This window comes from Culex pipiens, chromosome 1, assembly GCF_016801865.2.
Source record: "Culex pipiens pallens isolate TS chromosome 1, TS_CPP_V2, whole genome shotgun sequence".
NCBI classification, from domain to species: Eukaryota; Metazoa; Arthropoda; class Insecta; order Diptera; family Culicidae; genus Culex; species Culex pipiens.
The window spans coordinates 86891799-86906415 of NC_068937.1; the positions used below are offsets into that span (position 1 = coordinate 86891799).

General features: G+C 39.1%; 4 protein-coding genes across 4 annotated transcripts in view; 2 read left to right on the forward strand and 2 right to left on the reverse strand.

The window, feature by feature from the left end:
• Positions 1 to 14617, forward strand: part of LOC120422133 (uncharacterized) — a 464835-nt gene that overhangs the window by 236103 nt on the left and 214115 nt on the right. The window contains exon 5 of the mRNA XM_039585507.2: positions 1702 to 1812. Coding sequence (XP_039441441.1) covers positions 1702 to 1812 — 111 coding nt within the window. The remainder of the gene's footprint in view (positions 1 to 1701; positions 1813 to 14617) is intronic.
• LOC120422134 (general odorant-binding protein 83a) lies at positions 3598 to 5524 on the forward strand. The gene is made up of 2 exons (XM_039585508.2): positions 3598 to 4612; positions 4715 to 5524. The coding sequence occupies exons 1-2, from the start codon at positions 4157 to 4159 to the stop codon at positions 4730 to 4732; spliced, it is 474 nt and encodes a 157-aa protein (XP_039441442.1). The 5' UTR covers positions 3598 to 4156; the 3' UTR covers positions 4733 to 5524.
• On the reverse strand, positions 9348 to 10079 carry LOC120422135 (general odorant-binding protein 83a). Its single transcript, XM_039585509.2, has 2 exons — positions 9553 to 10079; positions 9348 to 9495 (listed from the first exon to the last, which is right to left on the reverse strand). Exons 1-2 carry the CDS (start codon positions 9985 to 9987, stop codon positions 9478 to 9480), a joined length of 453 nt encoding a protein of 150 aa, XP_039441443.1. The 5' UTR covers positions 9988 to 10079; the 3' UTR covers positions 9348 to 9477.
• LOC120422136 (general odorant-binding protein 83a) lies at positions 10095 to 14548 on the reverse strand. Its single transcript, XM_039585511.2, has 2 exons — positions 14088 to 14548; positions 10095 to 10242 (listed from the first exon to the last, which is right to left on the reverse strand). The coding sequence occupies exons 1-2, from the start codon at positions 14508 to 14510 to the stop codon at positions 10225 to 10227; spliced, it is 441 nt and encodes a 146-aa protein (XP_039441445.1). The 5' UTR covers positions 14511 to 14548; the 3' UTR covers positions 10095 to 10224.

Here is a 14617-nt window from a genome sequence, read left to right on the forward strand (position 1 = left end):
TTGTTGTGATTTACTTTGTGGAGTACTATAGTTAATGAATGAAAAATCATATCGTTTGTTCCTTTAGTTATGAAGATACTAAAATGTCTGTAACAAAAATCTGGGAGCAAAAGCTCTGGTTGATGTGCAGTGTTAAACCTCAGCTATTTTTCTACTAAACTGTAAAAAAGTAGGACATGGAAATTTAGCTTCTTGTTTTCCAATAGCACAGAAAGTTTTTTTGTCATTCAGAGCAAAAGACTTTTTTTTTGTAACCTTGCAGGAATTGTCTCAGTCTTCTGGGGCGAATCATGACGCATGAGGCAGAACAGACACAAAACAACTAACATAGAGCATAGTTTTCCAAATTGTAAGCTTTTAAGTGCTCTAAATTACTGTTCCTATTCAGACTGTAGTCTTGATCCGCTCCGATTGACGATACTAACTCCGGAAATTAATAATATACTACACTCAGCAAGTAAAAATGTTAAAAAAAGATTAATAATTTAATAATGGACTTCGGATTCGTGATCAAGGACCATCACTTGTAAATTTTTTAGAACAAAGTCCATGAAAAATATATGAATATCAAGATTACTCTTTCCCGATTTTGAGCGAGTTGACAAAAAAAAAAAATATTTGTATCAGCGAGATCTCATGAAATTGTCTGGATCATGCAACCTGTCTTTTGAAAGGTTTTAAGAAGAACTCAGTCAAGGCGTTTTAAGGTTTGTTAAACTTATTTCAGAGTTAAGATTTAATAAATTAACCCACTCAGGCCTGATGGGTCATATATTACTCAAAATTTGAAATTTCCATTCATTCAGGATCATTTTCCCATCATTAACTATTTTTTTTAAATTAAATTCAGGCCTAAAAAGGAGTTATGAAAGCCTCAACCATGAATGTATATTAAGTTAGTTGTATGATGAAATCAACATATCGTCGCTCGTGTGCTATCTTGTGACACGTCTGCTTTAAAAAGTCACATGAAAGCACACAAGCGACGATATTTTGAATACAAAAGGAGATTTTTGTTTGTTACCTTTATTTATTTTTAAAAAATGATCCCTTCTAACAAACCAAAGAAGAAAAGTTTTTTTTTCTCTGTTCTGAATTTTCCATTTTTCCGTTCATTCAATTGATGACTGGCCAAAGTGTTGTTGGGTTTTTTGGCTCCTTTTTTTAAACCAGCACCAGGCAGCAGCAGCAGCTATGGCAGGTCTCCAGTCTCGTTTCATATGGTTGGTGTACTGCAACGGACGGACGGTCACAGGAAGTCACAGGAAGACCTTGATTGGAAGAGTAGAAAGAACGCCAAGTGAAGAATGTGGCTGTGTGTGTGTGTGAATGTTTAGGGGGAGGAAGGGGTAAAGCAGGAAATTCCGGACCCGGACGGACACACATAAAGCGATTCTAGCCCTCGATAAGCGTCGTTATACCTACTTTGGCTGATGTTATTTCAATAATTTGGTATTTGTGTAGAGGGCTTTTTGAGAGTGTATGGGGCTATTTTAGGAAAAAAGTAAAAGTGGAGCTGAAAAGCAATGTTCAATTATAATTTGTTTAAAGTATTGAAATGTTTTCGGATGGCACTAAAGGAATTAACACAGTCAAATGAAAACATAAAGAATCATTTTTTTTTTGAATAATTTTGTTCCGACTTTAATAAACGTTTGAAAATATACATTGTACGTAACGTTTGCTTTCTTTTCTTTTCAGTGCCGCCTCATCAGATACTTGTTTACGATGCGTCCGGAAGAGACGTTGCCGGTGCGATAGGCCCGCTGCAAGAGGACGACAGCCTAGTTCTTACGTGTGAAGTTAGAGGTGGTAAGTTAGATACCTTTTTAAGGTTTCAACTGCGCAAAAAACAGGGATGTAGTACGACAATTTTGCTCTTAATTTTTCTTTGAAATCGCAATCCTAAGTTCAAATCCCATTGTTAAAAAGGATAAATTTAGAAATAAAGAATGCCAAGCTTCTGGCTTGTAACGAGTATCATTTAAATTTTAACTGAATTATTACCCAGCAAACAATATCTCTCAGGGCTCATAAATTACATATTTATAATCTGTAATCGAAAACGGCAGGTGATCGTAATGTGTTCATCAGAGCACCCACTATGGTCGTTGGCTCTTCAATTAATGAAAGCTGTTAGCTTAGTTCCCCTCTTCCGTTGGCGAATTCTTTCAGGAAACCCAATCCAGTCAGAGCTGTCTTTCGAAAGCCGCTAGCTGGATAATCTATATTTGGTTCTATTTTGAGCCGAGGCAATAAGCCATCCCCAGAACTTTCATAATGCACTTTGCGGAATACCGTGGCTAAGCCGACCCCGTCGTGTTCAAGAGAATGACCTGGGAGCTAAACGACGGACAAGTGCTGACCAGAGACCACCACCACCAGACTAAGTCGATGTGGCCAGACTCTGCTGGTTTTGCTAACACGTACGGTAAAATCCTCCCGTTTAACACCCTGAACAGCGTAGGCCAAATGGCAAAGCCCAGAAAGCCATCGATAGCACACTGCTCTGGCACTCGTGATGACCAGAGCTAATATTTATGCCTTCGGTTGGGAGTCAGTTGCAGCTGATGACTCAGGAAAGCAAAATTTTATGAGATCCTCCCACGGTTTTTAGGGGGAAAATGAGAGAAAAAAATGGTGCACCATAAATTAGCCATTTATATCACTTGCGATAGATGCCACGACCGTAGAAATTTGTTGGCTTTGATCCAGAAAAAAAATCGGTGGGTAAAAAAAATCACCAGAATTGGAAAGAAGAGATCAGAATTTACGTCATCGTTTCGTAGGAACAGTAGCGCATTATAAAATTCTCCAAGTATTAGGCCAAATGTATGATTTTTGATTTGGAATGAAACAACAAATTTAGTAAAAATATTGATTCTCCAAAGCAACTTGTTTAGTTGGATGAAATACTTAATAAAGAAAAGTAAAAAAAGGCCATTTTAAATTTTATTGCAAAGGCCTTTGGAGAACTGATTTTTGAAATTTCGTAGCAACTCGGAATTACGTCGTTGGAAAAATAATTGGCATCCGAACCGGTCCTATTAACAATTCTATAGTAATTTATTAACATTTAGTCGTTTTTCTTTTAAGTTTGCGAAATTAAGTTTAGATAAGTAAGTGGAAAACATTACATTCATTCCAAATTCTTTCAATCTAGTGAAAGATGAAATTTTGGACACTGGAGTAATGGTGATTTATCAACAAATAATTTTATTTTTGTAATATTTCGAAAGGTGTACAAACTTATTCTGATGAATCAACATAAGAAAAAACTTGATTTCATAATTTAACGTTACTCAAATACAAAAAAGCAAACCATTTATCTGAAATCAGTGCCACGTGCGATTAAGAGAAATCATAATTTAAATATGCTGCTGCCATACGATTTTGACACCCTTGTCGCACGAGGGTGGCACAGGAAAAGAAAATAGCAAACGACATTTGCTGCCGCGTAAAAAGTGCCTATTTATGTTTCAAACTTTGGTAAATAACTTTTCTATATCTTTGAAGAAGGGGGGTGAGATGGGGATTTGCTCAAAACGAGGGGAAAATTCTTCAGAACGATGCTTATCAAAGCTTGTTCACTTTATCATAACTAATCTAAATGCAATTTAACTTTTCAGACCAATTTATATTGCGTAATGTAAATAGCAGCAGCGCCAGCTTCAGCGCGAGCCAGAATGAGTGGTGTGCAAATATTTCGATTTCGAACGACGACGACTTCTGAGAGGTACGAACCATTCATCAACGCGTTCAAGGAATTTTCCGACGATGGAACGAAACAAAAGTTTATGTTGTTGCTGCTTGCCGTCACCCGACGAGGCAAACAGCATGATGTTGATGATGAAGCTGATAATCGCTGAGAGCGGAGTGCGCTCAGTCGGAAAAATCAAATTACACGTTTGTTGTTGACTCGTGTCACCTTTCAGCTTATAATCGATCACGGGCCGATGCTTGCAGGGTGCGGTTCGTCCACATGAAAGGCAGTTATTAACATGTCCATCACCGTTCACCATTCAGTACAAATTTCCCCCAGGCTGCGCAATTGGCAGCTTATCGGAAATAGCGCCCCATAAAACCGATTCGCAAGGTTGACTGAGCGCTCAAAAAGAGGTTCGTTGGGCTGTGTTGAGGAGCTAATTTCACGAAAATGAGGTCCTACGGTGAAACAATTTCGTCAGTTTTGGCGATGATGACGGTGGCCACCTGGTTATCTTCTCCAGTGCTGATTAGGGCAGCCCCACAGCAGAGGGCGCCCGATTTTCCACCGGCCTCGCTAATTGAACTGACCGTGGCCAGCCGCAAGGTATGCGTTGACGAGACCGGTGTCACCGAGGACTCCATTGCCCGGTTCAACAACGAGCCGAAAGTTTTCGACGATGACGAACGGCTCAAGTGCTACATGGATTGCATGTTTCGCCAGTTCAACGTCACCAAGCCGGACACAGGCGATGTGGACATGATTGAGCTCTATCATGCCATTCCGAAGGAGTACAACAGCGTCACGCTGAAGGTGTACAACAAGTGCCGGGACGTTGTCGAGGGGTCGACCCTCTGCGAGCGGGCCTTTTCTCACCACAAATGCTGGAAGCAGAACGATCCGGTCGTAAGTAACTCCGCAATTTTGCCTGTGGTGCTACAGCTAGCAGAGGGGGACAAAGTGGAACAATTTGTCTGAAATTTGTTTTTGTTTTTATTTTTTTTGCAGCACTATTACCTGTTTTGAGCTGACTGCTGGTGGCAAATATGTTGCAGAGTGATGGATGTAACATCATATTTACTCACATCTTCTAATAACATTATTCATGTCCATAAATGGCATCTTTTCGATTTTGTTAAAGATTTGTTGACGTATCGAAATAAACCGATTAGTTTAGCAACATTACAAAGCATATTTCTGGCTTGTTCACTTATAATGAAAAAATGTTTAAACATTTCTGTGTTTTTTTATTATCATATTTTAACATCAAATTCGAGTTGAGGAACTTCATATTAGTCAAATTTTTGTGGTACCGTAAACCGGGGTGACTTTGATAATTTTGAGATTTTTTCGCCAAATGAAGAGTACAAATTAAACACGTACGGAATGAAATGGATTCATACTGACCGTGGCAGAGAAGTGTTCAAAGTACTACTAGAAGAAATTTTCATAAAATGTTGACAAGTTTAAACAGTTAGTTAACTGTAATTTAGAAAATGTTCATGAATAGTTTTATTTTAACATTGTCAAAGTGTCATGATTTTCTCTATCAAAATGATTTTGAATCGGAAAACGGAATGCATTTTCGGATTCTTTAGAAGAAGATAATCGAATTCAGTTTGAAATGCAATATGAATTGATAATTTTATAAAGAAAACTGGTTTCAACAAATTTCTGGAAAATTTCCGACAATTTAACAATTTTACCTAAAATTCATATCTTGACTTTTTTTTGATAAGGTCCTATAAACAAATGTAAACATTGAGTATATCCCGCTTACTCCGATGGACTTTGACATAAGGTGTGAAAGGGATACACTCAATGTTTACATTTGTTTATAGGACCTTATCAAAAAAAAGTCAAGATATGTATTTAGTTGAAAAGCTTATAAAACTTAATCAACTTAATATACACATTGTTTTTTTTTTAAACTATACTAGCAACCAGGGATGGAGTAATCGCAAACAAATTATTTTCACTTGCGAGCTTTCTTCACAGGAGAAAGAAAAATTTGTCGCTGGGAAACTAAAATCAACCAGTTGACTTTAATATAAAGTTAATTAATTTGATTTTTCCCGACTTTATTGGCTTTTACCGTTGGTCACTTCCATATTAAAAACGAAATGCTCTTTTGAACGTTATAATTAAATTCTTTTCCAGCGTTACAACAACTTTCTCAGAAAAAAAATACCCTCCAAATAATTTAGAACATTTGTTAAACCATTCTTGTGGCAGAAAAAAAAACACCGCTACTGTGATGTAAAATTTATTGCAAAACTTTGTGGCCATCCGTTCCACGGGGACCTCACCCGGTTATAGAGTTTAACTTTTTTTTCGGGTCCAAGCGAGTTTGTCAGTTGTGTGTGTGTGCATGATTTGGAACATTCCATTCCCTTATCGAGCATGGTAGAAAAACTAAATGAACAGGATGGACACAGCAGTTCGTTTTTTTGTGCTCTTTCAGAGTGCATTTTTAAATGAAACTTTAAAATAGTTAGGAAGTTGCATATTTGAAGCTTTTTTGAGCAGCATGGTTTCTTTTATTCATATCGTATACTGGTCAGATCAACTTTAACAAGTATTTGATTAATTGCTGAATTTTAGGGACAAATCCAATGATTTGGTCATAAAAAAACTATAACGAAAATATAAACATTTCCTTGATCCCCGAACAATGTACTGTACTTTGACAACTTTCCCGAAAGTTTCTGAAAAAAGAAGAAAAGCAAATCCTTGCAGGTACCATCAAATTGCAAGGCCAAAAGTGTCGTTTGGCAGGTTCGGAAACTTCACTTTTTGCTACATCGTTAAAATTACCAGCTGAGCCGTTCAAACTTGTTCTCTCGCCCACTGCTGGCTGGGGAAATCGTTGGAAATTTAGTAGGTGTGTGTGCTGTGTGTAAGCTCTCCAACAGTAATAGCGAAACTGGAAGAAAAGTGAAGTTGAAAACTTTGCCGACTTTGAACCATACCGCCACAAACGACGCAAATGAGGCTGTATGATGCTATGCTTGCATGAGTAAGTTGCATTGATTGCATGGAAACAGAACAGTGGTTTCAGTTGTTTGAATATTTTTCAAAGGGTCGTTGCAATTATAATATTGAGTTGTAGCAGAAGTAATTAGTGGAAAACAAAATTCCTATGTAAAATTTAAAAATAATAGTCCCATTCAAATTATTGTTTTGTTTGCAATCTTAGTATGGTATGTGAATCGAAAACACATATGAAACGGTATTTATTTTTTAAATTCCTTTTTCGTGAAGTTTTCATCAAGAAAAATCTAGAAACACTTATGCATATTAACAGAAATTAGTAAATTAGTAAAATAGAAATCAATAAATTAAAAGTAAACAAAAACTACTGAATGCAAAAAAAAATGAAATTCAGCAGTTAACTCTTTTTAAACATTACATAAAAATATTTCTTTTAAACAAAATTAATTCTACAATCCTTGTTGAAACCGTATCTCCACAAAACCTCTTGTACTCGGACCGTACGTTGTGTACCTACAGGTGCTGCTCCGGTCTTCCCGGGCCCACGTCGTTGTAATGAAGGTTGAAATTGATGTTTTCAAGTACACCTTCATCTACAGGGGCCGCAATCCCTTCCTTTTTCCTTACACTCTTGACAATGCAGCCGCCCATGCAGCTCCCCCAACACGTGTAGTGTGTGTGAGCGGAAAAACCCGCAACCCACTTTATGATGCACTCTAAACTTTTCCTTTTCTCGGCACGTAGTTGGTGCTTCAGCTCATCGACCATATGTTTACGCTGGCGTTTTTCGTCGAGTATTAAAGCGAAGGAAATTGTTTCGTTTCGTTCGTATTATTCTGCTAAATGTGCTTTGTCGTGTTCCAGCAGAAATGTTTTGCAACATTGTGTTGCAGTTTCAGGTAGAAACTATTTACCGGTAGTGCTGCTGGTGGAACAAAAAAAAAACAAAAAAATATAGAAAATGTAGGAGAATACTGGACGACGCGTTTTTGTTTGTTTCATAAAGTTTCTTCTGGATAACGGGAAGCAACTGTAATAACGGATGAAATCCCTTGAGTAAACACACACAAAGCAATGAACAAACGAGGTAACAACAAGCAAGCAAGTAACCGGTAGAAAAGTTTTCACCCAACAATCGAGTGGCAAGTCAAACAAAGCAAACGGGATGGCAGTTTCCCATGTTCTGGTACCTTTGCGACCAATCGTTCATGCTTATGTAACAAATGGTGGGCTACCCCAGCATCAGTGAGACCCCCCTCTTTGCCTCAGGGTCGGCATGTTAATCCGGAATCGGAAAGGGAAACACTCGATTGGACCAACGGACAAAACAAACCCACTTTATTCCGGAAACTCGTGTTTTATTCGGCAGACTCAAGCTGCGCGTTCTTCGTTCCTCGATCCCCCACTTCCTTACTATCTAATCCTACCTCACACGTCCTTCTTCCTTCTTCTTCGGGCCCTTTCCGGAACTGCTGCTTCCGCTTTCTCTCCACTCTCAGCTCACGTTCCTGAAACAACGGCTACACGCCTCCACCGACCTCCGGGACTCGGTCAACCGGGCGGGACACGTCTTCCTCTCACGTTCGGCGACCACTATGGGCGGTCAGCTACTGTTCTCGTACGCGACCCTCTTCTGCGCCACCTGCCTCGACGTTCCCGAGTGTGTTGACGGTCTCTGGGACTACGGCGGACGAATCCACCGGTCTGCCTGGATTCCGGCATCGGTTGGTGTAACGGCTGGCGAGGCTGGCGTCTTATCTCGCGACGGTCGGTCCGCAGACCAAAATGGCGGCATCGCGAGGGCGTTTCCCACACCGGAACGGTGTCGCGGGCGATCCTCGTGCGTGAGCGATCGTGCTCGGCGGTACTGGGTACTGCGCGGGGAATACCGCGGGTGTCGGGTGGCTTACGGCGGACGGATGCGTCTGCGCCGGCCTGTACGCGAAGCGTACGAACACCGAGGGGTTCTGTGGGCACAATGGGACGGAAATTAGCGATGGCGGAGGGAGGTTGGACGGCGATAGATCGGGGAAGCAACGACATTTACCTGGATGTCCACAAATCAACGCAGACTCCTCCTGCTTGCGTCCGGATCTCCAGATCGTCGGACGGCTTTCCTCCGGGATGGCGTCTACCGGATCTACTTCCACTTCATTTCCGAAACTTCACTTTTGAAACGGTGATATTACGGGTATCGACCGTTCTTCTACAAAATACCAGGCAAAGTGACCGTTGCAATGGCGGGGTTTTCCCAGCGATCCTCAACCTCCCCCTTCTGAACTCCTTTGTCCCATCGTCCTGATCATCGCCGCTACCCAAGGCGGGCGTTTGCGATGATCTCGTGCGCCCCGTCGCTCCTGACTAGCGCAACTAGCGGTGCAGCGTTGGTAGCGTCCGTAGGGGCTGGACAGCTACGCTAGTAGGTCGTTCTGCCCGCAAGCCTTCGCAAGTGCTCCCTCCGTAACGTGCCGCGGAACAAACGATCGCACTAATCTTGGGATGCAAATACCACAGGTTACACTTATTTGATGAAATTTCGGCATATAGAAAACCTGTTCACCTTCGACAATGCCCACAGCATCAAGGTTGGTTTGGCAACAAATGGCTTTATAGCGTCATCCAGTTAGTAAGTCACAGTAAAGTAGAAGTCAGACAAATTTCAGGATGCCAAGAAAAGTTTTTTTAAATCGTAAATTTATTCGTTATAAAATTTTCATATTTCCAATGTTTAATTTTTATTATTTTAATTTTAATTGGCTATTAATTGTCAGCTCAGCTCAAATGAGAAAATAATGCTGAAATATAAAAAAATCAACTTTTGTTATCACCGTAACAGACACAATAATACTCACAGCTGGACTGCTTTTCTTCCAGCAGTTATGGTACCACAAAGCCCGGGCGCAGTTATCATCTCCTTTAACTTTGAGGCACTTTAATCCCATTTTCAATGCTTGCTGCTCAAAATCAACTGGTACAATTTCCAACGCTTTAGTCAGGTGCAGCTCGTTCCTCGAGTTGATCCAAAAGTTCTTTTCCCGAAAAATGCAAAACAAATAGCATCCCAGCTCTTGCGTTCCCTCGAAGTCCTCGTCGTCACGAAATCGAACTATTGTCTCCTCCGACACATAGGTTTCGTTGTGACAAACTGCTGACTCGTTTTTAAATAAATCCATCAAGAAATCAGGAGGATAATTAGCCGCTCGAAGCTCCGTCAGATTTCGCCCACATTCAGCACTTCTAATGAGCTGAACAAGGCCAATGGCTAGCACAAGCAACTTGTACGACATCTCTAAACGCTATGATCACACTAAACAACCAAATGGAATCAAGTCTGAGCTTATTTTGTTCTATCAAACCGGAAGATGATTCAAGCTCCTATAATTAGTCAACATTGTCAAAGTGGCAATTGGAAATGAAATAAAACGCGAGTCTAGCGATTAGGTTTGCAATTTATTGCTTTCTAGGTAAAACACACACTGCGTAATTGGTGCGACAGAGAGACAATTTCCTGCAAATGATGGTCATCACGCAAGGTAGTAGTGCTGAAATAAAATGTGAAAAGTTAACAGTTAGATAATGCAAGTCTAAAGATACAGGATGCTCTAGACTGGGTCAGCACCGGTTGCTCTCAAATTGAAGCCTAATTACGATTAGAAAAAAGCTGTTCTGATTGAATTATTTTTATAGGAAAAGAATTGCCATGCAAACGTCAAGCCGACCATATTATCATCATATTTGAATATCGAACGGTAAAACGATTTTTTTTTTTCGTTCATATTGAAATATGTGGCTTTCAAGCAGAACAATGCTTAACCGAACTCTTTTGATGTAGTCGGAAGTCACTGATTGTTATGGCTGTGGAAATTTTAATTAAATACATTACATATGTATTTTTTTAACATTCCAGATAAGTGTTTTAATAGTAGTTTATGCAACAAGTTGCAAAAAGAGGATTTTTTCAGCACGAGTCGTACATTTATCCAACGAGGTTCACCGAGTTGGATAAATACGACGAGTGCTGAAAAAATCAAGTTTTGCAACGAGTTCCATACAACATTTTTTGCAATTTCGAAAAACACCCATTGAGTGAAATTTTAAGTCGAATTTTCATGTATTTTGTCAATAAATCGTTTAAATCAAAAAAATGTTGAAAAGTGTTACTTTTCGAAACAAGTGCTGAAAAGTTCAACTTTTCAGCACCCATTTCAGTGCTGAAAAGTAGAACTTTTCAGCATTTATTTTGAAAAGTGTTGCTATTCGATTCTGTTATTTTTGGTACATAAAAGTAGTGCCTTTTTGCAATTCCGTCGTTTAACTACTTACTTTTCCTGTCATTCTTGAACGACGAAATAGCCTACTTTTCTGTATCAAAAATAACAGAATCGAATAGCAACACTTTTCAAAATAAATGCTGAAAAGTTCTACTTTTCAGCACTGAAATGGGTGCTGAAAAGATGAACTTTTCAGTACTTGTTTCGAAAAGTAACACTTTTCAACATTTTTTTGATTTAAACGATATATTGACAAAATACATGAAAATTCGACTTAAAATTTCACTCAATGGGTGTTTTTAGAAATCGCAAAAAATGTTGTATGGAACTCGTTGCAAAACTTGATTTTTTCAGCACTCGTCGTATTTATCCAACTCGGTGAACCTCGTTGGATAAATGTACGACTCGTGCTGAAAAAATCCTCATTTTGCAACTTGTTGCATAAACTACTATTGTATTCCATGTATTCTAATGTCTAACTGAGGTAAACCTGAGGAACTTTTGTTCTTGGAAAACTATATCTATTCTGGTTTGGTGTTGTTCTTTTTTGAACTGCACGGGATTCAAACCCAGCACCAGCAGTAAGGACTGTTACCTTAGCCGGCTTTGCCATCAGACCGATGAAGAATGGAAAGGATAAATGCATGCATGAGCTTGTCATTTCGGCGAAGCAGGATAACAATACTGATGGGCTGCAAATTTAAGGAGTGAAAAATAAAACATAAAATTTCATAAAATAGTTTAAAAATTATGTTACACCCAGGCCTTTTACACGCAGCTGGATTAATACTTTTTTTTGCTGTGTTTAATCTTGCTAACCGACTGGATTCCATAGGCAAAAATAAGTATCTGGGCCAATTTTGAGCCGAATCGGTTGAGGTTTAAGGGTCGCTTTTTTCATTGAAGTTTATATGAGGAAAATTGCAAAAAAAAAAAAAATGCAGAAAAACATCGTTTCAATATTTTTTATGCCAGGTAGCGCGAGTCTGACCCAAAATTTCCCAAGAATAAGATTCTTGTAGGAAATTCGATACGTCTATACAGCATTTCATTTGAAAAAGGGCTCAATCCGAAAAACAATGCTGGGGTGGTCCCAAAAATGGCAATTTTCGTCAATTTTCGCAAGAACCAAATTTTTCTTAAAAATCATAACTCCACACCATTACAACCGATTTTAGCTGTCTTAGATGCAAACGAAATGTGGTTAGTTGGCCTTTTTGAGGACCGAAAAAACTAGCCAAACATTGGATAAGGCGTATGAAATCTTAAAATGGCGTTTTGGCCGTGTCTGGACCAAAGAGCCTATGTCCGAAATAGTAGTTTATGCAACAAGTTGCAAAAAGAGGATTTTTTCACCACGAGTCGTACATTTATCCAACGAGGTTCACCGAGTTGGATAAATACGAAGAGTGCTGAAAAAATCAAGTTTTGCAACGAGTTCCATACAACATTTTTTGCAATTCCGAAAAACACCCATTGAGTGAAATTTTAAGTCAAATTTTCATGTATTTTGTCAATAAATCGTTTAAATCAAAAAAATGTTGAAAAGTGTTACTTTTCGAAACAAGTGCTGAAAAGTTCAACTTTTCAGCACCCATTTCAGTGCTGAAAAGTAGAACTTTTCAGCATTTATTTTGAAAAGTGTTGCTATTCGATTCTGTTATTTTTGGCACAGAAAAGTAGGCTATTTCGTCGTTCAAGAATGACAGAAAAAGTTAGTAGTTTCACGACGGAATTGCAAAAATATTGTTATCAGACTCCTCGAAAAATTTAACGTAACATACTCAAATCTGGAGGTGTTCATTGACAGAATTCCGAGATATGATTTTTTGAAAATAAGACTGGTTTTTCGGTGCGCCGCACGCAGGAACGGAAAAATGACGAAAACAAGAAAAAAAAACTTGTTTGAGTACCAACATTTTTGATATTAAAAGACGCAAACATGTATAGGTCAAATTATAAGATATCGCAGTTTTAGTGTAAAAAGTTGATTTTTCCCCATTTTCGTCATTTTCTCAATTTTGCGCTCGGCGCGCCAAAATCCTAGTTTTTGTTTTCAAAAAATCATATTTCGGAACCCTGGTAATGAACACCTCCAGTTTTTGAGTATGTAAAATTGTCCAAGGAATCCGATAATAGTAGTTTATGCAATAAATTGCGAAAAGAGGATTTTTTCAGCACGAGTCGAACATTTATCCAACGAGGTTCACCTAGTTGGATTAATACGACGAATGATGAAAAAATCAAGTTTTGCAGCGAGTTCCATACAACGTTTTTTGCAATTCCGAAAACACCCTTTGAACAGAATTATAGGACAAATGTCCATGCATTGAGTCAATGAATCGTTTAATTAAAAAAAATGTTGAAAAGTATAACTTTTCGAAACAAGTGCTGAAAAGTTCAACTTTTCAGCATCCATTTCAGTGCTGAAAAGCAGAACTTTTCAGCATTTGTTTTGAAAAGGGTTACAATTCGATTCTGTTATTTTTGGTATAGAAAAGTAGGCTGTTTCGTCGTTCAAGAATGACAGGATTAGTAATTAGTTTCACGAAATAGGCTCTTTGGTCCAGACACCGTCAAAACGGCAATTCAAAGTTTCATTCTACCTTTTCAAATGTTGGGCTAGATTTTTCGGTCTTTAGACTGTTTTTCTTTGAAAGGCCAACTAATCACCTTTAATTTGCGTCCAAGACAGCTAAAATTGTGTGGAGTTATGATTGTTTGAAAAATGTGGCTGGAGTGAATATTAACATTTTTGGGACCACCCTGTAGGTGTAAGTCACTCTAATGGCGAACCTTTTTGGTGTGTATGTGACCAATTATGTCACTCAGTTTTCTCAGCACAAGCTAAACCACTAGGGTCCCGAACGTCTCTTTTGAATTGGTTAAAGTTTCTTTATGTTGTTCAAACGTGTCTAAAATTTTGAAGATCTGGCAACCCTGTCTCATGTTATGACCACTTAAGTGTCATGTATGTTCTTTTCTGAAGCAATGTCTCACTTATCTGTAAAGAAACTATGTCTGGAAAATTGATCCGACCTAACGTTTAAAATCTTGAAGATCTGTCAACCTTGTCTCAAGTGGATTAAGTAATTTTTTTATTGCAACACACTCACCACTGGGTCGGCCAATTTCCAGCATTTGTTGAACCAAAACGCTCGTTCGCACTGAGTTTTCCCCTTCGGCTTCAGGCATCTGCTTCCCATCTTCAGCGCAATATCTTCGAACTCCTTCGGTATCAGCTCCAACACCTTGCCTAAGTGCAGTTCCCCGTTGACATCCGAAACGCCGGCCTTTACAAACAGACAGCCCATATAGCACTTGAGCTTTTCATCGTCGTCAAAAATTTCCACATCACTGAACCGTTTGATGGCAGCCTCACTAACGCCGGTCTCGGCCACGCACTCCCGGTGGGGCTGCTGCATAAATTCAAGTGCATACGCCGGTGGATAGTCGGCGTCTCTTCTCGGTGGCGGTAAGTCTCCGGCGAGCGTGAACATCAAGTCCAAAATTAGCAACCCCATACTGAGTATGATCATTGCTCACTTTTGATTAAGTTTTCCAGCTCAGAAAGCACTCTAACGGCGAGGCGCTTCCCAAGCTTTTTATAACAGTATAACTAAACTGACCAGTGACGGAAATGAAC

Bases quoted from the DNA above. Each gene is read 5' to 3' on its own strand.
- LOC120422134 (XM_039585508.2), top strand. From the start codon at position 4,157: ATGAGGTCCTACGGTGAAACAATTTCGTCAGTTTTGGCGATGATGACG.
- LOC120422135 (XM_039585509.2), bottom strand. From the start codon at position 9,987: ATGTCGTACAAGTTGCTTGTGCTAGCCATTGGCCTTGTTCAGCTCATT.
- LOC120422136 (XM_039585511.2), bottom strand. From the start codon at position 14,510: ATGATCATACTCAGTATGGGGTTGCTAATTTTGGACTTGATGTTCACG.